This window comes from Dermacentor andersoni, chromosome 1 (genome assembly GCF_023375885.2).
Source record: "Dermacentor andersoni chromosome 1, qqDerAnde1_hic_scaffold, whole genome shotgun sequence".
Taxonomy (NCBI): domain Eukaryota; kingdom Metazoa; phylum Arthropoda; class Arachnida; order Ixodida; family Ixodidae; genus Dermacentor; species Dermacentor andersoni.
The window spans coordinates 357,221,959-357,249,902 of NC_092814.1; the positions used below are offsets into that span (position 1 = coordinate 357,221,959).

At 46.6% G+C, this 27,944-nt stretch overlaps 2 protein-coding genes across 2 annotated transcripts; one reads left to right on the forward strand and one right to left on the reverse strand.

The window, feature by feature from the left end:
* Positions 1–3,325: 3,325 nt before the first annotated feature.
* On the reverse strand, positions 3,326–23,416 carry LOC129381178 (uncharacterized). The gene is made up of 4 exons (XM_055063822.2): positions 23,282–23,416; positions 20,223–20,337; positions 12,464–12,709; positions 3,326–4,349 (listed from the first exon to the last, which is right to left on the reverse strand). Exons 1-4 carry the CDS (start codon positions 23,414–23,416, stop codon positions 4,018–4,020), a joined length of 828 nt encoding a protein of 275 aa, XP_054919797.1. The 3' UTR covers positions 3,326–4,017.
* Positions 23,417–25,158: 1,742 nt separating this feature from the next.
* On the forward strand, positions 25,159–27,569 carry LOC129381220 (uncharacterized). The gene is made up of 2 exons (XM_055063897.1): positions 25,159–25,374; positions 26,604–27,569. The coding sequence occupies exons 1-2, from the start codon at positions 25,179–25,181 to the stop codon at positions 27,269–27,271; spliced, it is 864 nt and encodes a 287-aa protein (XP_054919872.1). The 5' UTR covers positions 25,159–25,178; the 3' UTR covers positions 27,272–27,569.
* The last annotated feature ends 375 nt before the right edge of the window (positions 27,570–27,944 follow it).

The window sequence follows — 27,944 nt, forward strand, 5'->3', positions numbered from 1 at the left end:
TGCTTGGAACCCTAATAAGTTAATGCACTGTACGCCCATAGCAAGTGATAAATGAATGGGGGCGTCTGTTTTCCATGCTTTGCGGCGTCTGTTTTCCATGCTTTGCAGGTAAGGTCAGGTGAAGATGGGGGTGTGTTTGATTCGGAGGCACTGCGTTTGTTACGGTACAATCGCCGGCGGGACAAGACGCCCGAAATTAACGCTGAGCCAGTTCTGACCTTGTACGCTAGAACTTGGCGCCCTCTTAGTAGCAGAGGTGAGAGCGGTCCCGGGTCATTCAGTGTTTGCCGTGCCAGCCGTTCACAATTGTTACGCTTTTGAAGCAACTTTGAAGCGCACTTCAGATGACAGATCCATGGTTGGCGGGAGGCTGATATTGTGGTCGCAACGGCGGGTGGTAGCTAGTACCTCGTTCACCGCATTTTGTCCCTCCCGTTCCCCGAGATCCCGCAATATCCGGGTGCGCTGTGTACACATCTAGTAATGTCATTGTCGGTTAATGACCACTGGCATTCTTGTTTGATGAAGTGAGTAGGAGGACTCGTAACTGCATTAACTGATCTTAGCATCCTCACCACCGGTTAGCAGTCTGTGCAAACATGAAGCGTGGAAGTTGTAGGCAGGTAGGCGTTGGCCACAAGCCGTTCGAGTTTGTGAAAAAGCGCAGCCGTCAAATTGAAGGCGTTAACACGGTATCTGGCCCTAGACGTGAGGAGAGCCTGGACAAGGAGGTATCGCATTGTCTGCGTGTACTTGCACCTTCCATTCTCTGTGGGATCAAGTTGGGCTTCTTGCGCAGTGTTGGAGTAAGCTGGCTTATTTATGTCGTTGCGATTCCTGTGCGTCAGACAGCAGGTAGCAACCCTGACATCAGCCTACCTCAAACACAAGACCTGACAATATACACGGAGAAGTTCACGTTTATTGCAGTCACGCGCAAATCCGTGATGCCATACCCAGTCTGCGCTAACGAACAGGCTGTCAATTATGAATCATCAATCTTCAGGTATCATAATCAATAGGTGCCTTTCGTGGAACTCCATTCCGCATACCTGAAGCGACTGTTGTCTGTTGTGCATGTCTTGAACCTCATGTATGGTAAATCATGGAGAACATCCGTGTGCCCCATGTTACAGCTATACAGGGATTTACAGTTAAACCTCGACATAACAGACTTCAATATAACGAAATTCAATATAACAAAGTATTTAACTTTTCATAACCTCTTGTCAATAGAACACCATGTATTTAGAACGTCAATATAACGAAGTGTGTTTGTATGCGATTTCAATATAACGAAATTTCACTGCCACCGCAAAGGAATGGCGAGACAATAAATGAAAACTTCCACGGACGCAGATGGTCAAATGATTCAACTACAAGCGGCTGCTCGAAGCACACCTCTCAAATCGAGCGCCGCGCCACAAGAGCGACCGCCGAAGTGGAGCCGCTTCATGTTCCATGTAACGTCAGGTGCGATAAGATCCTTTCACGCCCCGCGCAATGTGTGCTTTAGGTGCGAGTGAAAGTGTGGTAGGGTGAGAGAAGAAAGATGGTGGCTTCACGAGTGACGCCCTCACGCGCGAGCAAAGGCAAAGAGGAGGAGGGAAACGAGCTCGCGCTAACGCGATCAAGCGCGCGCGAGGGAGTGAGTTTGCGCGCGTCTCGGCCGTGGCTGCGCATGGCTGAAAGCGTGGCTGAGCGCATACGCAGCCGCGCGCCCTGCGTTAGAGGTAATCTGACTCGTGTGCAAAGAGCGGGCGTGCCGAGAGGACGTGGTACCTTGTAAGCTGTCTTCCAGCGCGTTTAGTATTAGATGTTGCGTAATCTGGAGTTTCGGTGACCCCTTGGGGCGACAGTCAGACGAAGCATTGGCTCCCCGCTGCCGGTGCCGCTATCAGCCGCGGAGCCAGAGTGCACGCGAAAGCGTGGCTGGCTTTGCTTAATTCGTACAGCCGATGTGAAGATATTGGCGACGCACGTTGTATGCTCCCAAATATATTAAAATAAATTTGTTTCTCATTCAAGTTTGCTTTTTTTTCGATTGCCCGTTAATTTAGAAAACTCTGCGGCCCCTTTCCATGTAAAAAAAAATCGATTGGCGACTGCGCTTATTTGCATGAAACGACGAATTTCAATACAACAAAATTTCGATATAACGAAGCAAATTGCCGATTTTACCGAGTTCGTTATATCGAGATTTACCTGTATTTCTAGGATTATTGCGTTACAGCTTGCCAGTACCTGTCCAATGTGTACAAATACAATGTTCGCTCATTGGAGGGTTTACAGGACCAGGCACTGCGCCCTTGTGTGCGACTACCTTAAAGTGTTTCCACTTCTGCAGCACTCGTGCGTGCATGGCAAAGATAATCCAATCCCAACATAAATCACTGCTGATTGTCTCAGCGTGCACAGTCGACATATCGTCGACGTTCTTGGTCTCAACTTGGACCTCTTGCCCGCCCAAAGACAACGAGAGACTTTTTCCGAAGTTATCGCCACTCATCAAGACCGTATTTTGTGGGGATATACACCAGTAGCGTGACCTTCATCTCCACAGGTCGCAGGTGCACCTCACTATTCTGGGGATAAATAAATAGGTTGATCACATAATAACAGTGTTAAAACAAGCGATGCTGCTGCTACTAAATAAGACATATAGGGACCGAATGCAAATCTATACTGATGGGCGGGTCTTGTCCTTAAGCTGAATTGGTGTCTTTGTCACTCCGGCTATGCTAGTCAAAATCAAATTTAAATTGTCGCATAAACAACATTTACGGCGACAGGGCTTGCTGCCTTGTGTGCTGCTATACAGGTCCTGCGAGAGCGACCACGAAAATGGGTCATATTTTGCAAGACAACAGCAGCCAGGCTTCAGAGTTTGCTGTGTGCATGCCGCAGGACTCGCAAGCAATTAGTAGTACATGAGATAAGAAATGATCACCAATAAGCTCATGAGAAAAGACACGAGAAATTTCAGTTGCTGCCAGGATATACCGGTATTACTGGAAATATATTCTCCGACGAGGCTGCCCCTTCGCCCACGGAGGAAGCCGAGTGGTTTCGACGCCACTATCAAGAAACGATGCTGCAAGGAGACATTAATTCCTGGCTCTGATTATCACACACACTTATTGGTCGTTACCTAGTTCCCAGAAAGCGTCGCCTACATAAACTTGATTCTTCGTTAAAGCTGCAACGGCCATCACAAGCTTCCCGTTCCACTGTATCGTTGTTATGCCGTCTCGGGGTTGCATTCACGAAAGCATACTACTCACTCCTCACCGAAATGTATGACGTGTGACTCCTGGAGGGTACAAGGAAATACTGAATACGTCCTGTGCTTTTGTCTTCTTCCCATGACCAGTGCCGCGCACTCCGGACAGACTAAGAAAGTTCTCAGAAAGCAAGATTCTTGAACCATATCTGTCGCTGTTGGAGAAAGCAACGAATGCTCTGTTAGAGTATTTTAGGTCGGCAGGTCTCTGCGACCATTTCTATACTTAGTGTGCACCTTCAAGATCGCGCGCGACTAGTGTGCTCTCTCTTCCCTTTTTTCTCTCCTTTCGCCGCTTCATTCCCTCTCCCCCAATGCAGGGTAGCAAATTGGACATGCGTGTGGTCAAGTCCCTGCCTTTCCTTGTCTCTCGTTCTTTTCTGACGAATAAATAATTTTCATTAATTTATTCATTGAGTCGTTGATTTTATTCCCTTGACGCTTCAAGCCATACATTATTTGTTCATTGTCAACAAGAGCGACGAAGCAAGCTGATCCCTGCAAACTAAATTCCTTTTTTTTTTTTACTTCTCCTCTTCTACAGCTGAACATGGGTGGCCCAAAGGGTATTGCGCTCTTTTTTCCTTGTTTGCAGGCCCACACAAGTCTCTGAAGCAGCCGTATTTCCAGCGACTTAGCTCTTCCTTGCTCTAGTATGCAGCTGCACGACACCCTACAGCCGGCAGATAGTCTTCAGACCTGCACATGTGTTCACTGCTGCTCTTGGTTCCTCCCTAGATTGTCATTGAGTCCCCACACGGTTTAACACTGGAACCAAGGAGCTTCTGCAGGTAACTCACAGAGAGCAGGGAGCTATGCAATGGGTTCGCTGTCGCGGGTCCTTGGGGTCGGCACAAGGGCAGGGCCTGTTCCTTCCGAGTCGGCACCTCAGGCAGCGGCCCTCTCCGGGACCTGACTTCGTCACGACCACATCCCTCGTCGCCAAACTCCCTGCCAGGAGGAGCGCCACTCTGAGGCCTGTGCCGAGCACTGCGCTGGTGAACACGCAGTCCCGCCAACTGACTGTAGGCACGCTGGCACACCAGGCATTTGTACGGTCGCTCACCTATTGGAAATGAAAATGGTAGCAGTGTTAATTTCCAAATTTAAAGTATTGCACTGCTAAACACTTGCCCAATCCTGTGCGCATGTTTTAAATTACGCTATAAATTTTATCGAAACAAATTTAATCACTGTCACAAATATTAGTTTATGTGTAAAAAATTTCTTTACACTAAAACGACCAATATTTTCGCAGTCACTTTAGTCTAACGTTAATAGAGAGACTTTGGGAATGTAAAGTGCACTATGGACGAGACACCGAAGTAGAAGAAGACAGGACAAACCCAGACTCACAACTGGTTTACTGAAACCGCACAATGCTGCCTCTTCTAACAATGCACATGCGCAAGCGCAATCATAACCGCGTGACCGTAGAACACTCCCTCTCCAAGCCCCCTATCTACACCAAAAATCAAGCTCTTTCTTGAAAAGATACCCTGATGGTACAGTGACGCACCTATCTGGGCCATGTCTTGCTATCAAAGAAGCGTCCAAGATTTCACGAGCGCTTTGGTCCTCTGCTCGCATTAACACCTTCGTTCTATCAAAAGTCAGCTTGCACTTAATGAGTTAGAGTGCTGCATAGAACACTTATTAATACATCTTCATGTTTGCCCCACATACACCAATTGACGGGGCAGCGGAAACTCGTACACCACCTCTGTTCTACATGGTATACACATGTGCATCTGTGTTTTATGCCACATCCATCTCTCTTGGCTTATTCTACGTTAGAAAAGGCGCATAAACGCGATGACTTGCAAGATGCGGCCAAAATCACATCAGCACCGAATTTTTCGCCACCCTCTTCATCCTATGTGAAACCATGGACGAAGGAAAATACTAGGAGGGAGCGTCACGTGACAATTTTGAAGCCTAGTCATACAAAGTTTAAAGAAATTAGATGATGGGAAATAGGCCCTCACGTGATAGACAAGCGGTAGCTTAAGTCGGCTCGCTTTGGTGGCGTCTGCTGCGGGGGTTTTGGAAAATGCACATATAATTGGCGTGGCAAACGCACGCCGAGGTTGAATGAAGGAATTCAAGTGTGTGAAGCGGTCGAGTCTGTGTTATGTCATTCAGGTAACGCACCGAACGACCACGCGCTTCGCCGCATGCTGTAGCGAATGAATGCGTCGGGCAATTAACCGGCATTGTGCCCAAAAACCTGCGACAGCCACCTCAACGACGACTGGTCGCGTTTCAGGGCAGTTTCAGGGAAACGAAGAAACGTGTGAGGGCAACCAAGCCGCCCTTCCCACGGAGATTCGTCGCGTTTGGGGGCACCTTCTGGGAAACAATATGATGTCTTTCGCCCTTGCAAACATGCGCAGGCGCTCAAGCGAGCGTCCAGGGTCCGCAGCGACTGCTTTTCCGTGTGAAAAAAATTCGTCCCATCTTGTACCCAGTGATGGACTGGCGAGCCGGGTACCCCAACCATATTTGAGGCCTTGCCGGCCCACTGCTACGGCAGATGGTGCCAGTCGACGCTGTCGTTCTGCTCAATGCCTTCTGCCTCTCAACAGATAGGCACGTCTGAAGAGCGTAAGGACGTCGCACCAACCAATCTTACAAAATAGTGCACGTATATCTCAAGGAAAGGCGGTGACTTCGTCGTTTAGAGTGCAAGGTAATGCTCTTTATTTCTTTCACAATGAAAGACGCACAGCAGAACCTGTTACTAAGCAAACGCGCAACAAATAACTATCACGCGAAAGGTCTCGTCTCATCCTATATAGTTGCTAGATAGCGGAACAAAAATTAGCAACAAAATACGCACCGGAGTTTCAGGTACACAGCAGCTGATTTGACGAAACAATAGAACACGCTCGGGCCGGCATACTCTGGACGGGTTTCGAGGTGAGAGTGCCGAATAACTGCGGTGGTGAGCGCAAGTGATGCTTTGAAAATTATGTCGCTATGGGTCTGGCTCCTCAGTCTTTCTCCCACCTTTCAAGGCAACGCATCTGAAGCGAAGAACGACGCCCGCGGTAGCAGAAACACACGCGTTATACTTCCTACGTGCTTCCATGCCTTTGACGGCGGGCGCCGCTAAGCCACTAATCGTTACCACGTACCAAACAAACACGAATGGTCCGGCAAAAATGGCCTATTCCTACCCAAACAGCACGGCCCACAAGACCCCGGAGAGTGGGAGGGGCAGCTTCAGAAAAGGTTTGCTTGCCGAGGCTGGCAGAATCATGTGACGCTCCCTCCTAGTTTTTTTTTCCCTTCCTCCATGTGCGAAACCTTCTGGACATGTAGCATTACCTCAAACTTTCGCCTCTCTCTTTTCTTCTTTTTCAACCCCAGTGCCGGTGGTATGGTGGCATAAGGCCTTTAACAGCGACTAAGCTATGGCTTGGAGTAGGGCCTGCGGAAAACCCGCATTACAAAGACATTTCACCTGAGATGAGAAATTATCTTGGACCTTATGGTGACATGACTTGGCAAGAGATGACCTCAAGCATGACACCGCAAAGCCCTTCTTGACCAGCTTTGAGTGACATGAATCAAACGGCGGAAGTGCCTTATTTGATGAGACCAGTGCGGCCAACATAAGTGGTCTTTATCATCGCAGAGCACCTTGATGTCTAAAAACTTCAAAGAAGGATTCTCGGGCAATTCAAAGGTAAAATTCAACTTGGTGGCTGCGGATTTGAAGGACTGAAGAATGTATTTCGCTACTTCTTCAAGGTCATCGTCAGAGTTAGTATTTAACCGGATTTAAAACTCGTCCACGTATCTAAATACACAAAATATGTAGCCGTCAGTAAGTACCCGCGACAACAACCAATCTAATTCGGCTAAAAAATCTCAGTGAGTACCGGTGGAACACTTGATCGAATACATATACCTCGTTTTTATACATACAAAGTGTCCTGAAATCTCACGAAGGACTCAAGAAATACGTTCTTCAGTCTTTAAAGTCCGCAGCCACCAAGTTGAATTTTGCCTTTGAATTGCCCGAGAATACTTTGCAGTTTTTAGACATAAGGCTGTTCTTCGATGACAAGGGCCTCCTGTGTTGGTCACTTGCCTAGTTCAAATGAGGCACTTCTGCCGCTTGATTCATGTCACTCAAGCTGGTCAAGAGGGGCTTCCGGTGTCAGGGATGAGGTCATCTCTTGCCAAGTGATGTCACCATAAGGTCCAAGCTAGTTTCTCCTCCTAGCTGAAACGTATTCGTAATGCAGATTTTCCGCAGTCCCTACTCCAGGCCATAGCTGAGTCGCTGTTGACGGCCACATTCCTCCATATCGCCGGCACTGAGGTTGGAAAACCAGAAAAGATAGAGAGGCGAAAGTTTGAGGTAATGCCATATGTCCATAAGGTTTAGGGTGGGATGAAGAGGGTGGCGGGAGAATGCGGTGTTGATGTGATTTTTGGAGCACCCTGCAAGTTGTCACGCTTATGCACCCTTTCTAACGTACATAAAATCAAGAGAAATGGATGTGGCATAAAACAAACATGCACGTATGTACCACGTAGAACGTAGGTGGTGTATGAGTTTCCGCTGACCAGTGGAATGTTCTATGGGGGGCAAACCGGAAGATGTATTAATAAGCTTTTAATGGAGCACTCTAGCGCATTAAAAGATGGCAGCGGAAAGTACCTACCAGTGCATTGGAGGTCATGTGTGAAGAAGTGCAAGCCGATTTTTAATAGAACGAAGGCGTTAGGGTGAGCAAAGGGCCAACTGCTCGTGAAATCTTGGAAGCTTCCTTGATAGCAAAACATGGCCCAGATATGTGCGTCAGCGAACCATCGGTGTAGATTTTCAAGAAAGAGCATTTTTTTTTGTTTGTGTGTAGATTGGGGACTGGGTGAGGAAGTGTTCTATGGTCATGTGGATATGATTGGGCTTGCGCGTGCGCGTTGTTCGAAGAGGCAGCATTGTGTGGTTTCAATAAACCAGTTGTTAGTCTGCGTTCATCCTGTCTTCTTCTACTTCGGTGTCTCGTCCCAAGCGCAGTTTAAGTTGCCAAATCATGTCTTACCAACTAGCCTCCCAACACACTCTACCTAATAGAGGAAATTTTATTTAGGAATCGCAGAGGTCCCCAGCATGAGGTTAACTACTCTAGTCCACTACTTTCCGTCGGGATAAAGGAAATTTAACGAACAGAAAGAGGGTTATTGAACAGTGGTGACGATGTGAACAGAAAGGTGTGAATATATAATCTTTCAGTGAGCTTTCACAGCCTCTAGTGAAACCCCGTGGTTTGCAGAAATGCAAATGATGTATAAATTGCTCTGCAACTGTATTTGTGGTATGCAAGGTCAAGGTCGCCGAAATATTTCTTCAGTAAGTGGCCGATTGCCGATGAATGTGCCGACTGGAATGAGAGAATGAGCTGACGTTTTCCCTTCATGGGGAAAACAGACAGGGCCTCGTGCACTCTTTCTGGTACGCCACAACACAGTTGGGAGAGCCGGCATGTTCAAGTGGAGGAATGTAATGTTCGGTAACTGTATTAAGAAAATTTGTTTGCAAACTTTAGAAAGAATGCCGGCCCAGAAAGCTATCTCTGCAGACGTAAAGACGAATTGCAACTGTCAGGGTCAGCATATGCTGTCTCTCTACAAATGAATCTGACTTACTAAACCTCAATTTACAATCGACGACCTTGAGTTGTTTCGCTATTCATGCGCTTTATTTTGAAAATATGAGTTCGTATAGGGACTGTTTTTACTACATTAACGACAGGACTTTTGTTTGTATGTATGTACGTATGTGTGTGTGTGTCTGAGAGAGGGAGAGAGACTGAATCAAGCATAGAACTTTGAGTGGTGACTGCTTTGCTCATTGAATAGGCGACCGTTTGGTTTAGTGCCTACGGATATGGCTCAACCCACTACGCGGGATCGGCCATGAATTGGGCGGTAGTAGGTAAAAAGGGATGAATACTTAAATAGAATTTTTTAATTTAAGAATGATAAATGAATACAAATCAGTAATTCAATTTTCAGGCTACATTATTTTAAAATTTGAAGGTAATATTTTTGTGTCAATATTGAGGAAAGTAAAACGATAAAATTTACATGGCAGTCTCTTTGTTGCACTTACAAAATTAAACATGGCATCACATACATTCCTATTGCAGTGTCCTAGCGCCAACGCCCGAAGAAACAGTATCACAGGAAGCGTATTGACAATTCCAAGTTGGCGAAGGGGACCTTCTAGAAGTCGTTTTCGTTGCAGGTCAAACCTACAACACTATATAAAGAAATGTTCCATAGTTTCAGGTTCGTTGCAATAAAAACATTGAGGGTAAGGTGCCAAACCAGACTTGACAGAATAAAAATTAATCATTGGTATTCGGCAATGCATTCTTGTGAATGAAACTTCAATTTTTTTTGTTGAACACCATCTGATGTGCCAAGGGAATCTAAGGCGATGAAGATTGGTCTTATTTAAAGGGACACTAGAGGTAAATAGTAATTCGACGTTGAATGTTTAATTACCATTCCATAAACCTCGCTACGCGTGTTTCGGGCCAAGAAAAGACTTAGTTTACGGGAAAATTGCGTCTGAAAGTTCCGAATATTTTTTCTGAAATTCAAATCTCAGGCCACCGATCCGCGGGAGTGGTGACGCCGCATACGCCATCACCAACCTTTGCTGCCGTCGGTGAGTAAAACGGCGGCCGACAGATGGCGGTACCAAGCCAAGAGAGAGCGGTGTTTTCGCCGCTGCAGCTGCTTTTTGCTGAAGTGGCGTAGGCCATGCGGGCATCCGGCGACATCACATGGAAGTTGAATTCGCTGCTACTTGCAGTTTGCGTGAGTTTCGCGAGCCAGCAAAACCAACGCAACACTACGTGATAACGAAACCGAAACGCGAAAGCGTTGGCGGCGCAGAGCCGAGCGAAAACGAAACCTTTCGACCGCCCGCATCGTTGTCAAAGGTAATTTCAAAGAGTTATTTTTTTTAATGAAATAGAACTACGAATGTAGCATTTTATGTCGTCTTATATTACAATACAAGGGTGTTTCTTTGCAACGAGCGGATGAGCACTAGTGACAAAATTTAACTGAGGAGCGCTTTCGTCATCGGCCAAGTACTTTAATGTCCCGGGGGAGTCTCTAATCATGTCCTGCATTTACCTCAATTTCTCGATCGTTAAGGCTGTGGTAATGATAATATTGACGCCTCAGAGATTCTCGAGCACTAATCGTTCACTTTACCTTGACTTAATACTTGCCTATTGTGTCCCTTTAATATACATGATTTGGCATGTTCTTGGAAACAACATCTTTTTAATCTTGCAGCCTTGATATATGCCAAAGGTTTTACGATCTTCAGTACTGGGCCTTTAAAAGATGCCGCCGCTAGTGCGTCTGTTGACTTGTTTAAAGTGAGTCCCATGTGTCCTGGTACCCATACCAAACGGACGAGGCGTAAATGTTGGGGGATATATGAAGAAAAATCTCCGAGAATGGTAGATGAATTTGGTACTGATAGAGCAGAACAAACGGATAAGGAGTCGGTTATGATTACGGCTGAATAAATAGATGGGGAAGTTTTCGTAGAGCTAGAATGATAGCCAGTAACTCTGCCTGAAGTATTGGTGTAAAGCCGGGCAGTCGAAGAGAGAAAGGCGACCGTGTTTTTCCAGTTTTTCTGCTGGCACTTCGTCTTTTGATCCTTCATAAAAAATAGACCTCATACGTGAAATTAGACTCAGTATAGATACTCTATGAAGTTTTGTTACAGTTACGACGTCGATTCGCAGAAAGAAAGAAGTTAAATTCTTACGTTTCATACGTGAACGCGTGTTCGTTTCTACCAATTATAAAAGAAGTTGCTATGAAGTGCCCATTCTTTTTTTCCGTTTGTGCGTTTGGTTGAAAGCGTCACATCCCTGGCGAATAATTTACCCAGAAACCAAAAACAGCGGTTTCTTGCATTCACTTAGCACGTTGTCTGCTATCGGGAAGGGGAATCCAGAAGGCGCGGACCCTTGTTCAAAGATAGCAGCACCCACGAATCTGCACTGTGACGCGTCTATACGCCAAATAATCACTTCCACACATGTATGACCTTCTTACACGAAGTATTCTCTAGAGAAGCATATCGTTCAGTACAGTATAAAAGCATATGTTTTGATGCATTCTAGTGTTACGGATGTGATGAATGAGATGGAGCACTATGTAATACCATTATGTGGTTTCATACCCAAATTTGCCATTGGTGGGACTGAAAATGCCTTTTCTCTTTCCGTTCTTTTCTGTTCTTCAGATTGTCAGGCGTGGTGTGGAGGGGTGCTTATCTTTCTCGTTTTATGGGGTTCGTATCAATGCTCTGCAGTTAGCCCTACATCATGGTTCTCACTGTCACCTAGTGAGTGTATCAAATAAGGTACGCTGACTAGTAAGTGATCCATAAAGGACGTCTGTTTACTGTCCAGCCGCTGCAGAATTGTCGGTATTGACAGTGAAACCGTGCTCTATGCTCAAGAACAATTTTGGGTGTGTCTACACTGCCGTCGTAGCGGATGCTGCATGATTATTTTACTTATTTATTCGCCCCATAACACAGTCGCTATGGACCCTGTCAAGTTTTACCAGCTCTCGCCTGTATTTACATGACCCTTACTTGGGAGTTCGCCTGCTACCCAGGTTCTCCCGTCGCCAATAAAAATTATTCTGTTATTTACAAGATCTCATTCATTCCTAGTCGGGATCGCCAACAGTGCTGCAAGCAATTCTTGATGATGAAGTAATGGCACCTTTTGTGCCCCACATCCCATCCGTCGACGTTCAATCATGTGCTGTGCGAGCTATAGTTTCAGCCGCTTAAATGAGAAACCGATTTTGCAGCAGATGTTTAAGGGACAATCGCCTAAGCACTCTTTCATACACGATGCTACAATAGTGATTTCTGAAGGTGACTGGTCGGTGCGGCCACCTGTGTCTGTTAGTCAACAAGCCTCTGCGAGTACGTTCTTACTGATGGCCTCTTCCTTTAAAATCTTTTTCTTTTCCTACCTATCTTTCCCCTTTCTCAAATGCATAGAGCGGCCAACCAGGCACGGTTTTACTTAACCTCTCTGCGTTTAGTTCTTGTGTGTTTCCACGATTGAATAAGTTGGTCGCAACGCGCATGCTCACCGGTGTGCAGCCGCAGATGGTTCCTAAGCGTCGAGGACTGGCTGAACGAGCGGCCGCAGAACTTGCACGCGAAGGGCTTCTCCAGCGTGTGTGTGCGCATGTGGGAACGCAGGTTGCTTCGTGAGTTGAAGCCCAGCCTGCACACCACACACTTCAGCCGGCCTGAGCCGCCACTAGGCGCCGTAGACGAGCCGTAGATGCTGCCGCCGCTCCCGTTGACACACGAGCGTGGGCCACTGCTGCCGTCTGTCAGAAACGGAAACATCACATGCTAAGCACGTTTGGACAGAGACTTTTATTTTGTATGAGTTGCTTCGGTCCTATCACTTTCAGTGGACTTCAGTAATTAGCCAATGTACAGACTGCCCGCATCCCGAATGAACCGTGGCACCGCACCACGTTAAGGTGGAAATATCGCTTAAGACCATCCGGGTCAACAAGTGATACAAATCCTCGAGGAACGCACCTTTCTTTCTTAGTTTGAGGAGGCCGTGCTTTACGGCGTAGAAAAAAAAACAATAAAAACACAGAGAAAAAAGACGGCATAGAAACACACACACAAGCGCACACAAATTACACCGAGCCTTTTTTTCAAGCGGCGTTGCTTACTACTAGCGAGTATAACGCACCTTGAACCCGTCATGGTTTCTGAGGCAGCATGCGCATACGCCTGCAGCGCAATTCGAATCCCTTCTACCCGCAGAAGAATTTACTTCCTCATTACCATGCAGCCGCGGATGCGCGAAGGCGAGCTTTCTGGTTCTTTTTTCGTTTTCCCCCGCACGACCAACGCCACCTCTGCCGCGGATGCGTAAGCCCCCCTGAATAAAACTAAAGGTAGCGACATTCCTCCTTGCCTGGCCTCTCGTTCTCCTTGTTTCCTCGCCACTCGCGCTTTCCCTCGTCGCTCGCCCTCGCAGTTTGCTCGTTCGCGTGGCTTCGCCCGCTTCGCCCATAGAGTTATGCAAGGTGAGACGTCAAAAATTGTTTTAGGCTTGTATATTGTGCGCTGTGCTAGGAGCAATGACGGAATGCTTTGAAACTGGCAGAAGTGATGATTTTTGTGCTTTTTTCTGGAGAGTAATTGCGCACCTGTTTTGCCGCATCGGGTTGGCTGCCTGCTTCCAGTTATAAGGCTTTTGAGGCTAGTTTCGCGGTCAAATTCCTTTTAGTGTCGAGTACAAGCACAAAAAACAGAGCTTTTTGTCTCGCCAATAATGTATACGTAATGTACATGATGTTCCTGTACATGCCACAGCTTTATTTGAGTGTTATGTTTTCCGTCCACCGCCAATGTGCCTGCAGTCAAAAACACTGTTGCTTCTTGCGCAGATCAAGCCACTTGGCAGGTTATTTCTATTGTATTGGTCAAATTCTTTATTTAGTGAACTAAACACACTTTTCCGGCGTGAAAAGGCTGCGATGAAGTCAAGGTTTCACCGGTACACGCGAAACGCGATGCGGTTGTATGTGTGCAGCACTATGTAGCTGCCGATTCAACAACATGGATGTGTTTGCGCTGCTCGAAGAGCGTGCCTGTTTACTTGCATTACCCAATCGGCTGCCATGTGTCGAGCTTTTGCAGCTTCATAATTTAATCATGTTAGCACCGCGATGACCGATCGTAAGGCGCGCGATTAACTAGGAACATCTCAACTATTCTCGTCGTGTCGTCATGACGCTGTCATCTCTGCATGCACTGAAAGTGGTCCTATGCCTCTATGACAAACTGGTTCCGCTGGCTCTCAAACGCAAACCTCACAGTGAAACCCGTACTTCATTTATAAACAAAGCGTTTGTAAGGACGAAAGATATACGCAGAAATGGTTTCCATGAATGAGCACTTTACATATGTATGTCTTTTGCGTTGCCACGCGAGGGTAAAAGGCGCTAATTGGTTCTCCCTATTGTGAAATATATTTGCAGCGCCTAACGAAAGCATGCATTGACAAAGCTACACAATCTCAGTTGTGCAATAACAACAAGTGTTACGTTTTTAGCATGATATATGACAGCACAGAGCCTTCGCACTCCAAAGCTTCATGCGCTTGTTGACAATAGCGCAACCAGGAAAAAAAACTAAACGAGCACTGAGAATATCCCTTAAAAATTGTTGAAAGGTTACTGAAATGTTATTAGTCAACGTCGAGAAATCGCATTGAAAGCACATGGCGCTATTGTTCAAACATAATTCAGAAAGTTGACAAGTGTTGATAATTGGCCCTCGACATTTTGTCGAAACACCATTGAGACATTTCAATTTGAAAGATCATTCGTGTATTGCTGAAACCATGTATTTCAATAGTGAAAGCCCATTGAAGTGTTGTTCAAAAGTGTTGTGTGTCGATATTGAAAGCCCATTGAAGCGTTGTTGCAGGTGTGTTGAGTTTGTGGGTTTACCCTGGCATGACTGGGCTCACCACGTCTGGTGTCAGCAATTTGTGGGAGGCGGCGCAGAAAGGTAGACGCCATGGCCACGGTTTATTTAGGCCAGCCAGCCATGGTGCGGCGGGATCTCGGGCGCGGCCAACTACGCGGCCCTTCGGGTTGAGCAGGCTAGCGTGTTCTATTCTCGCGCTACCTGCACGCGAGCCCTCTTCTTCTTCGCCGGTATTGGAGGCGATAGTCGTGCCACTACAAGTCTCAACATTGAAAGCCCATTGAAGTATTGTTGGAGTTGTATTGAAGGTCAACACTGAAAAGATTAAAAAATTATTGGTTTTTACGTGCCAAAACCACAATCTGATTATGAGGCACGCTGTAGTGGGGGACTCCGGAAAACAACACTGAAAGAATGTTGAAAGGCCATTAGGGCCCCAATGTGTATTTATCAGTGTTTAAAACTGCATTGTTCATAAAATACTGCTCAGTTGTGTTGTGTCACATAGCATTGTTTGTGATGTCACGTTCATATAGTCCTTGAAGACCGGAGCAAATTTAAATACAGGCACTTTTGCATTGCTGTCCTGGGGTCAAAAGCATGCTCTTTGATAGCCAGTAATAAACCAAACTGTAAAGCTGCTAGCAGAAGCGTTATGCCAGTTTTCAATTGGCTTAACACAGCAAAATCAACGGTCCTCCACGAAATCAACAGTGCAGAACTAATGCAGACAAAAACTATTTTTCTAAGTGAAGTGTACATTTGTCACCAAATATCTGTGGAAATGTACAACCATTTGTAGCTTGAGAACACCAGAAGCTTCTTAAAAAGTATTGCAAGGTACACACTGCCCGCAGCTTGACACCATAACAAAATTGAATACTGACGGATGTATTCTGTGTGGCCCTCAAGTAAAACACATTTCCCAAACTAAATACATATTAAAAATAAATAAATACCTGTATAAATAAATGCAGAAGCAGACTGATATGACAGTAAACAATAACACTCAAAAAAGGTACTTGCTTTCTATATTAGGTAGCCAATGGTACCATAACCATGGCACGATTCGCATGAGCCCACGGAAGACACTGCTATGCGGGGTGGTTGTCTGAGTTTTATGGAATTTTTAAAGACTGGCTACTGCAGCTAACGTAATTCTATATCGAGGTGGATTATACAGAGTGCCTGATATTACTTGCATGAGAAATGGAAACGCATATTCAGCTAATTAATAATTCACCTAATTACTATTCTAATTAATTACTTTAGGCACCTATTGCAATTTACAAATTGTAGCCGGTGATGTTACAAGGTGCATGCACTTAAAATGAATTCCCAGAAGCTGGCTTCATCAGCGACACAGATGACAGAGAAGCAGTGCTGTGGTCTGCGTTTTATTGCCAAGAGACGCACGCTCTGACGCAACGCGGCTTGCGCTTGGTGTAGGCCGGGTACACCATACAGCCATTGCATATATAATTTCAAAATGAAACCAGCGGCGATACACGCCATCCAACTGTCAGTAAAAATGCACTGTTGTTCTACTTACTCTTTCAACAAAACGTACTTCCATGCATTGAAGCACAAATGTAACTAGAACACCCAAGTATTTCGTCTCATATTTCTAGAAAAATCTAAAAACTGGTGTCATCCTGCAAATTAATTTCAAGTGTATACGTTTTGCAAACTCACCGGCTACAATTTGTAAATTGCAACATGTGCCTTATAGTAATTAAGTGAATTAGCAATTTTGTGAGAATCAGTTGAATACATGTTTCATCTCTTGTGATAGCAATGCCCACCTCTCAATAAACCAGCTCAAAAAGAATTGTGCTATCTGGCACAGGCAAATTAAAAAATATATGTAAAACTGAAAAAAGGATCACTTTGTATAATAACCATTTATTGGTTGAAAGGTGCTTGCCAATTTCACTAAGCCTTATATACTTTTGAAACAACACGGAAGTTCCAATAAGTAATGCCACGGGAGCAGTTTATTGTGCTGCAGTACTTGTTGCATGATCCAGTTGTGTTTTCTGCCATCATAACTAGGTTCCTGAGCAAGTCATTCCATGTCAAGCGACTTAATAATTTTGACTACTACAAATTTTTATATGAAAAAAACTATAGCTATTAGTGAACTGCTGGAAGACTTCAAAAATTATTCCTCATGTGAGTTCTATTTCAATTTTTTTCAGTGCCACAAAAAATAATGCACGAAGTCACAGGATATCTGATTTCATGCATACATGAAAGGCACATCACTGCCATTACCGGAGAGCTTCTGTTGCATTTTAAATTTAAGCCAACTTATACCTCTTAATTCTTACTCATGTATTTTTGATAGCAAAATGAACCACTTTTGTGCACTTAAGTAAAATACAGTTTTTATTGAACAGAACCACTCTGACAATGGCACAGACGCACTTGCAGGTTGGTCATTCTATGCCAAATCGACCAGTGTTTCTTCAACACCACAGATATAGCTGAAAAAATTTCCATGTTTACTGGAGTTCAAACCTCCTTCCCCTTTTTTATTTATTTTTGCCAGAAATTTTGTGGCATTTTGGTGACACTCTATATGCTTCATTTGTCCTCCTAACTTCACTGAGCCCTATTATATCCCATTTACTGCCCTCTAATAGCACTGTTAGAGTCGCCTCACTAGATAACGTTCTAGCCTTAAGCGTTGCCAGGTTCAGATTCCAATGGCGGCCTGTCCGGATTCAGGGATTCCTAACACCCTCGGCTACGTTGCAGGTCTGAGCACCGCCGTGGTCAGTTGCTTCGCAGCTGCTGGGGAATGAGGGGCCGGGGTTTTATTGTTGTAATCATACAGGAGGTTGTGACCAAGTACTGCACCAGGGTGGCCAATCCTACTCTGGTGAGGGAGTGCGTTACCGGTTATGCTCACCGGGATCAGGCCGCACTCCAGGCCTGTTTATGCAATTTTATCAACACGCGGATTTTTTTTATCCGGTGGAAAAATTGCACGGCACGGGGATTCGAACCACGGTCCTCTTGCACGCGAGGCGGATGCTCTACCTCTACACCACCACTGCACTACTGGCTCGCTTTTTAAAAGTTTTTTTTAGGCAATCGACTGAACCTCCTAGGCTTCAAATATTTTGCGGCCATACTACACTCTTAAACAAATGTACACCCTTTGGGTCGTATCTTGCCACACAACAACAATCGTCATCTGTCTTGCTTGCGTTTCCCTTCTTGAAAACGCTGCGCTCGCTACTTTCCTGTCGAGAATGCTCTGCCATGCTGATAACGCGCATGCCGTTCGTGACATGGAAGTACCGGGCTCGCAGCATTAAAGGGAAGCTGAAAGGTTTTCCCGAAAAAATGAGTGAACATCTGTACATAATGGTTTTCAACCCTCCGAATTCGAATATCGTATCGAAATTGAGCGAAAGAAAGCGCAAATATATTTTATTTTGACGAAAAGTGCAGCAGCGGACACGCCCAGCTCGCGCGTCTCGTTTCCGCCTGTGATTGGTCGGGTGCCTCGTGACGTCAACACTAGTAACCGACCGCTGTCGCTACACATGAAGCGCGGTGCCAGGTAGTTTGGTGCTGTTTTTCTGAGACGGTAATGGAAAATTTAGAGAGACTGCGTTTTTCTGAGGAGTTCGGCGTTACTCCCTACATGTACGAGCCGATTGCGAAGAGCCGGCCTCTCGAAGAAGCAAACGATGCTGGTGCGAGCAGTGCTTTCGACGCGAACGAAAGCAAAGTCTTGGAATCCCCTCGTGTTGGAAATGCTCTTTGGTGAGTATGTTTTTTGCAAAGCGATCTAGTTATCTCGCCGATCTTTCGCCGATCTAGTGAGCTCGTTTCCGGTCAAACAACTGTAGTGTTGTGTTCCTGCATGCCTCCTCGTGGAACGTAAGCGGGGATGCGATCGTCGGCATTTGTGCGCTGTCCAAAGCTGTCGGCAATCTACAAAGACGGTTTAAACGCGTGAAAAGCTTCCCGGTTCATGCAGTACGTGTAGTGACCTTCATCTGTTGACTACCACGTTGACTACCACTCACGTTGATTACCACTCACGTTGACTACCACGCACGTTGACTACCACTCTACATACACGCAGACGAACCAAGAAAGGAATGCAGGGTCGATCGAAGCAGATTACGATGGCACGCACGCAGAAACAAGCGCGGTCAGGCACGGTCGCGGACGCTGCGAAGGAACGAAACACTAGAGTTGACGTCACAACACCGCGGTTTCCGGTCTCCGCTCGCATCGTCAGCGTCAGCAGCAGCGCGCGGCATTCGACGGGGGGCGGAGCTACAGCGCAATTTCAACCGACGATTACGTCGCTGCTAATTGAAAAAAAAGCCCAAATTTTACATACATGGTTTATAAGGTTCCCGCATCCGTATATGAGCGTCTTATTGAATTCGACAGACTCTTCAGCTTCCCTTTAAGGAAGGAAATGCGGACAAGACAGATGACGATTATTGTTGTGCGGCAAGATGCGACCCAAAGGGTGTAATTTTGCTTAAGAGTGTAAGTCAATCGGGCTGCCATTCTATATTTTGTGCCTTCTTTATTTCCCTGCGTCTGACCGGGATGGTCTCATTGCGAGGGTTCGCGGTTGCCACTTTAATTTCCCCCTCTCCTATATCGTGGATCCAGGCTAAACTTCCTGATTTATGCGAGACTAACCAAGGTCCGAACGACAGTATTTGAAGTTTTAAATAGAAACGTTTAAAGCACTACCAAAATGCATAAACAGAAAAAAGGGATCCTGTACCTGTGGCACAAAACGCACGCTTTCGTAGCTCTGGGTGACCATATAAGAACTTCTCGAGTGGAAGCTTAAAAAAGGCGTTCTATGGGCTTATTTCTTGTTTGTCTGTTTGTTTGTTTGTTTGTTGAGGCAACAGTGCAACATGGTCTGGCCGAATCCTCTGTCGATCGCTGATACTATCTGTTTTGCGTGACGTGAGGTCTGGCACGACCCATCACTGGAGCTACGGGTGTTCTGCTTGGCGGATTAGGCAGTATATCGTCATTTGAAAGTGATTTACTTGAAAGTGATCGCTGGGAAACAACGTTCTTCCATGGGTGCAGATAAAAACTACAAAGAAGTGACTAAAATCCGTGCGGGCCAAGTTCTTCCGTGAGTCAGGTAAACAACTGTCTTCTCGATGTGTCCGAGGCAACGAAAATGGGTGATCGGAGCTTACGAGGAGAGCTTATGCCGAGTGCGTTCATTGAACCGAATAGCGCTATTTTGGCTGTGCTCAGTGTTTGCGTCAATACTGTTTTCGTCAACTTGAAATCTGTGTGGTGGTCGGCGCACAACTGCTCTCTTCAACTTTGATAGAGAAGAAATGGGTTAAACAGCTGTACAACCTTGCGGCTTCTCCTTTACCGGCGTGTCCGATGGCAGCAAGGCATCTGGAATGCCCATGTAGTGAGGCAGCTCGCCGTCGTACCAAACCAGGAGCTCTTCGTCCGGGTGAATGGCCTGCGAGGCGGTTGGGCAAATCAGAGCTTCCAGCAAGTGACTTTTCTGGCTGATATAAAAGCATGCACGATTAGAGTAAATGAATACTGGCAAGCGCAGTTTCAAGACGAGACAAGAGAAGACACCGACACAAGGGACACGGTGTCTTTCTCTTGTCCCGTCTTGAAACTGCATGCGCTTACCAGTATTCATTTATTAGTATGAACCAACCAGCCGAGCAAGGAATATTGTTAACCTATGATTAGGAAGTTGCGAAGGGTTTGCGAGTGTTCCGCCGACGTGACACATGCTAAACAGCCAGCCGGTAAGATGCATAGAGGCAATATACGCTTTCTGCACGTAAATAAACCAACCCCGAATATAATACGAGGGTATACTTTCGGAGTCTAAGAAAAGGAAAGAAATATATCAAAAAATATTAAGAGAAATCTTCAGCTCGGGCCGATCTTTGATGCCGCCCATTCAATACATGTAAAACGAAGAAATGCTTTTCTGAGATAACACCGTGACCAATTTTAGTGAAATTTGATGCCTTTCAGATATAAAGTTGAATTCTAGTGACTATTTGTTCCAAATCTTGATTTAAGGCCCTCCATTATTTTAGAAGATTTCCGCACATTGGTAAAAAAAAAAGTAGAAGCATGGAGTTTACAAATTTGTAACTCTGCACCTAAAATAGATATTTCAGTTCTGTCAACTACATCAGTTAGAGCACCTAATGCGGACAAACTTGGTGTAATAAGGTACAGCTTACGTGAATTTGTGACACTGTTTATGCGTTATACAAAAGTCCTATTCGGCTGCTGTGCGCGAGGTCGCGAGATCGTATCCCGGCCGCGGCGGCCCCATTTCGACGGGGGCGAAATGCGAAAACACCCGTGTACTTAGATTTAGGTGCGCGTTAAGGAACCCCAGGTGGTCGCAATTTCCGGAGTCCTCCACTACGGCGTGCCTCATAATCAAAAAGTGGTTTTGGCACGTTAAGCCCCATAATTTAAGTTTTAAAGTCCTATTCACAAATTAGTAATAAATTTCACAGGGGTGCATAATCTATCAATTTTGTCCGCTTTAGATGCATTATTAAATGAAGTCTACAGAACTTTATAACGTTTTTTTATCGCTGAGCTACAGAGTTGTAAGCTTGATAGTTTTTCTAAATTTTTTAGTGTTCAACATTTTTTTTTTTAAATATCGACGGCCTAAATCGAAAATACACTTCCTAGAGTGACTAAAAATTAACTTTTTTTCTTTTAGACGCTGAAATTTCATCCCACTCAACGCAGCCACTGACGAGAAAAACGATCTCTCCTTTCCCATGTTGTCGGACAGGAGCCCCTTACCTAAACCTTTTTGAAGTGATGGCGCAAAGAAACAGTAAAAGACGCTAAAAAAAAGTGAATGCCCGCATGGTGCTCACTTCACAATTACTGCGAACTGCCGCCTCATCATTAAAGGGAAAGAAAGAGTGCATGCACAACTTCCTCGTTGTCACTGCTGAGGTCACAGCCTCAGAACGCACCTCGTGTTATACTCGGTTTCGTGAGATTAATATAACGTGCTTTTCTTGCTTTATTTTTTCTTCTTCTTGTCTGACAACATGGGAAAGGAGAGATCGTTTTTCTCCTCAGTCGCTGCGTTGAGCGGGATGAAATTTCAGCGTTTAAAAAAAACGTTAGTGGCTAGTCACTCTAGGAAGTGTATTTTCGATTTAGGCCGTAGATATTTTAAAGAAGAATGTCGAACACTGAAAATTTGAGAAAATACGCCGTAATAACACTGATGCGGGCCAAACACCGTCGTAAGTCAACAGACAGTTGGCGAGAACGGCTTAGTCCACCATGTCACCTAGGCCATTTGGCAGGTAGCACATCAGAAGTGCTCGCAGTATACAATCGAAGACTGCAAAGCCTTTCACGGATTGCGCTGTGATCAATCGCGCCACTTGGAAGACGGCTCGTCTGACGCGCTCGCACAACAGGACCGATTGTCATGCTCGAGGTTGCGAATAATACGCCTTAATGACACCGATGCGGCACTAACAGCGTCGTAGATCAACAGAGAAGAGACGGCGCGAAATGCACAAAGGCGGCACGCGCAGAAGGGCTGCGTACGCGGCATAGTGATCGCGGTGGTATCGGGTGTCTCAGCTCGCAGGAATCACTGACCTGCAAGGCGTTCATTGTACATATTCTGAAACGCATCGGTTTCGGCCTGCGATGGCACGTTAGCATGATTCCGCCAAGGAGGGCAAAATTTCCCGCGGATATTCCTTCGTCCGTTGCAATTGCCGTGGCGAGGTACATTGCGTGCAGCGTTGCATGCGCGTTCATTTCACGAGCTTTAGTTCCTCCTGTCCCATCTGGCCACAGCAACATCTGGGAGAGCACGGTCTTGATAACACACCGCAACAAAAACACGGAGACTAGAGCAAACATGCCCGCACGGCGCTTTGCCACGGTACGAAACCTACCGAGAAACACGTGTGAGCGCCCATAACCATAACAAAGCCGCCTTTGTGGCCTGAAGGGCGTGGCCGCTACAGCAAATAAATAAAAAAACGGCCAAAAAAAGGAGAACCTACTACGTCATTTCCTCCAAACTTTTCTCCTAGCGCACGGAGGGGGTAGGGCCTCTCCTGAGTTTCCTTCCTCCATGGTCGTCCACGAGTTTTCCACGTGCGTCTCCTTGGATGCTGGTGGCGCAGTGAGATGGCGTGGAGGACTGTCAGCGCGACTACTCGCGCTGGCGATGACCATGCGCGAGTTTGTTTACGCGCTCACGCTGGCTGCCCGCGCGGTGAACCAAGTGAAGCAGTGGGCGCTGATACCCCATCGCGTGTTCTTTGTGCCTGAAGTCACATCGGACAGACTTTCTCGCGCCTGGGGCGTTCGTGCTGAAACAGTCACGCCGGATTATGTCTCTCTCGTGCCTCACGGCGCCTTGCCTGCAAAATAACATAACGGATTTTCCCGGGAGAGCAATAGGGGCCGTACCAGAGACCGGGCCTGCTCTCCTCGAGCAGTATCTTAGCTCGTGCCAGGCTTTTCGTGTGCTCTTCTCCGTCACCTGTGAAAAACATTTTTTAATGGTCACCTTTGAGCAAAATAAACGTCCTTCTGCAAAAGCGTGTGCAAAAATCGGTAGTCGGGAGCCGCGGAGCTGGCGAAACAGAAGCAACGCAGGTACGTCCAAAGTGTTTTTCAGCCTGGCACGAGCGAAGATACTGCTTCAGGAGAGCAGGCCCTCTCTCTACTACGGCCCCTATGCACCCCCGGGAAGATCAGCGATGTTGTTTTGGAGGAAGAAGTCTGTTCGACGAAGCTTTAGCTTCTCGGATTCGCGTACGTACGACGTACCATTAGAGACAGCAATCACCAAATTTTTCCTATGTTTAATTCCTATGCGGACGGCCGCGGCCAAGCGTGAGCATAAGATAGTAGGCTTGTTCCGGAAGTATACGTAATTAGTATTAACCTGGTTTATAAACTCCGTCAATAAGTGTAAACATAACAGTAAAAGGAAGCGAACTGATCCAAACACCGTTCTTTATAGATTGATGTCAACTATTGGCCATTCGGAGCCGGGCATCGGAAACCGCTATATTGCGAAATAAAGCGTCCAGAAAACTGAGGAACCAGTTTCTGTTGTAAAGAGAGCGTCTGAGAGAAAGCAATTGACTCATGTGTTTGCTGCCTTTCTCTGCGCCGTTATTGCTTAGAGAAATCTAGGAATATCGTGATTACCGAAGCGGCATCCTGATGCAGATGAGAAAACGAGTAGCAATTAAGCATTCGCATTTCATTAAGCGCTGCCCAACTTTATAACACTGCAAAACATATCTGAGGACGCAGCAATTGAGCATGTCCCTCAACATCGCGGCTTTCCGCTGTCGCTACAGCACAGCGCCTCATGATCCCAGAGGCCAAGCAATTTGCGTACTGCGAAGTTTCCTCTTGCTTTCAGTCAAGCTGTACGCTCTGCGCACAAGTTAACATCCACAGAAAACCTGCGTCCAATTTACTACAAAGTGAAAGGCACCGGTCGCCAAGGCCAGAGACTACAACACCCGCCGTTGCCAGCACACTGACCACTGGATAGAATCGGCGACGGTATGTGCGATGTGTATCCGGACACCATTCCTTGATGCGTCCTTTCTGATGATAAATTCGTAATCGGGGGAAATTCGTCATGCAGTCGAGCGAATATAAGCCTCAATTGTACCAAAAACCGCCTTTCAATTTCATAAGGGTCTTTTCGGGCACCATGTCGTAATTCTTGCACTGTTTTCTTTTTCTTTTCTGAAGTATCACAAAAATTAAAACAACATTCAACACATATTTTGCATTCACATTTCGACAAAAAAAAATACAAATATGTGGCAATGGTACATTAGGGGATTTAAGTGAATAGATACAGCATCTGCTGAGTTCCAGAAATGTGAAAACCGCGAGTTATATTGCGCTTTCTAAAAGTGGGCCACAAGGTGCCTGCGTCAACATTTGGTGCTCATTTACGCTACCGCACATGTACGGAGGATGCCAAATTGTGAGTTTATTCATATAGAAGGCGTGTAGAAGAAGATTCGCATCACGCTTAATTAAGAACAGAAAAAAAAACGGTTGGAAAAGACAGGCCGCTCTTGTGTTTCGTATCTTGCGCCATCCTCCGTCCCTGTTCATTGCGCTGTTGCTGATTATGCACCGATAAGAAATTGCCCAGTTGCCCATCTCGGAAATGACATGTTTAAAATCGCGCGTTTTCCATTGTCTGCCTCGGATTCGCGGCGATTCGGTTCTTCATCGTTTTCGGTTCCGTCGCGCAGTCAACCTCGCGTCTCGCGAATGAATCCCGAGACAGCGTGCCACGAGCAAGGCGTGCCCACAGAATCGCGCAGGTGCTCGTGCGAACCGCGCGACCCAAGATCGAACTCGGCTCCAGGGATTTCGTCCAGCACTGCGTCCATACCTAGCGGCAGCCCAGCTACGCCGTGGATGACGCCGAAGGACTTGACGCGACGGCGTAGGCTCCAACGAAAGCGTAAGACCTTCGCTTCGCTCTCTGCCTCGTCGCTCAATGCGGTAACGAAAAGCCTTCACACACGCCGTGGTGGCTTAGTGGTTATATCGAGCTCTCGTTCTCAACACGAGGTCGCGTATTCGATTCTCCCCAACTGTAGTCGTACTATAATGCAAGCCGCATTGCTTATGTCCTAGACGCGGGAGACATTTCGGAAGAAATGCAAGCGCGAACAAGAGAAAACTGTCGGAAGACCGTTTCTATGTAACTATATACAACTAAATATTATGTGATGTTGTTCCATATAGCCAGCCTTTAAGCATGCTGTCGACAGAAATTCACTTTCGTGTGCATGAATTAGGTCGTTGTTGAACATGCAATTTAAGCAGGAAACGCCATAACGTAGCTTTGTACCTTTCGATTTGTTCGCGTTTGAATTTATAATGTTAGTACCTAAGCATACAGGCACGGCTGACGCGAAGAACATATGTCGCGGCAGGACATGGGTAAACAGGGAACCATAACGCGCCTAGTGATTTTTTCTTTGAGTGTGTTTCCCACTTAACATGCACATGGTGTACATGCATATACATAGCAGCGCTATCTATTCACTTATTGAAAGGCTTCACCTACATTGTGTTGCTTCCCCAATACATCAGGTATATTCATGTCTAGAACATAAGCCGGCAGCTTTACTTGCCGGTATTCATTCGCTGTTGACAATGTTCAGTTTTGCTTTAAAAAAAGAAATTTTCATTGTGCGTAATGAAATGAAGGTTGCAGATATCCCTACGCTGGGTTTCACAATTCTCTGGCAGTAAACTGCAGGCTACGCAGCGTTCTCTCACACTTGAAAGTGCCTCGGGGAAGGAAAAGACAACGCTTTCCTATTCTGGGGCAGATTGCTCAATTTCACTCGCATTGGAGTGGTTCTCGCTCTTCATTTGGCGAACGCCAGTGGTAGTTCCTATCGCAATGCCTCACTACCGTAAAATACGGTATCTAAGTAGAGAAGCTGTACATCCTGATGTCACGAACACCCCGATGGCTACCGTCAGTTTCAGAAAGGCAACGCATTTTTCAGCAAACTTCACACACGTTAACTTTCTGTAAATATGAGATGAATATTAGGCTAGTTTTGTAACGCTACTTGGCGATGCTTACTTTTCAAAGAGGTAGAAACCGCGCATTAGCGATTTGCTATGTCAACAGCAGAGTGGAGTTCAAGCACGACAAGTGTTTGTCCACAGGTCTGCAAGATGGGACCACGGAGCGGCCGCCTACGACAGTCCGCTGCGTGCGTGGTCGGCAGCTGTCCCAGCGTGTGCCTGTCGGTCAACCAGCTCTTCTCCAACGTTCGCTGCGTTCGGAGCATCTCGGGCCATCACCAGGTGGACTCGACAGGTCATGCACGGCCAGCGCAGCCGATGGGTGTCTCCACTTCTCGAAGCTGTCCCTGTGGAACAACTTCCTGTGGGTCATTATCATCAAGCTACGCGAAGGACGACTGGGCCTGGCTTGCCAGCGCGGACGCGTGGTTCCTTTGGCCTTCAACATGCGGCGCAGGCGGTCGTTCATTCTGGTTCATTGGCCGCTGATTCAGCACCGCTCCATCGAGTTCCTGGAGCAGCTCGAGTTACGGATGTCACGAAAGCAGTTCCAGTTACGGGACGGCCTCGAGCTTAGCGAACACCTGAGGCACGCCAGGCCCTGCTACCACCTGTTGGACTATCCGACCAGGGACCCGATGGAAGCGCTCCGCTCCACACTGACCACAATGGACAGGCTGGAGATCCTGAGCGAGCGCTTCTCGTGCGTGGGCGTGAGCATCCGTGTGAGCTGCTCGACAGGTGCGACGTCACGCGCACGCTCGTCTTCCTCGAGCACTGGACCGACGTGCCCGACGCTCAGGCGTTGATGCGCTGAGGCGCCGTGCTACGCGCAGCGCCAGATCCACGTCGACGAGCTGTTCCCGACGGTCCACTCCCACTACGTGCTGACCGACCATCTGTCCTGTAGCGCAGTCATCCAGGCGCTCGTCTTCAGTGGCTGTCCTTCAGACACGTACGGGATGCTCGACCGTCTCGCAGCGTTGTGCGTCCTCGTGGCCAGTCGGCGCGCGACTCGATGTGTGGCCAGGGCCCTTTGGCTGTAGTTTTATCTCATCGCGACGTTCTTTGACATTTCAGTGTATATTAAAGAGTTTTCGTTTGCTACTTTGGTCACTTTGAACGGTTGAATGATGTCACACAGACAATGGGACAAACACAGTGACTAAAGTTGTCTACTATATTGGGCCATTAGGCATGTGCTGCCCCCTGTCTTTGGGAGCAGACTACCTTTGCCATTAGGTATATGCCCGAATGATCCTTTTACGTAACACATTACACGTCATTAAGTTCCAGCATTCAGAAGTGTTCACTCGGCAGCGCTCACTCCACTTCAATTACTTTATACTGTCACGTCGTAGTGACGGTGAAGAAAGCAGCAATACGGTGAAATACAAAACTAACGTTTATTGGGCGAACCTGTGCGCACAAAAACAGGCTACACTTATAGCACAACGCGAACACGGTCGGCGATCGTCGGAA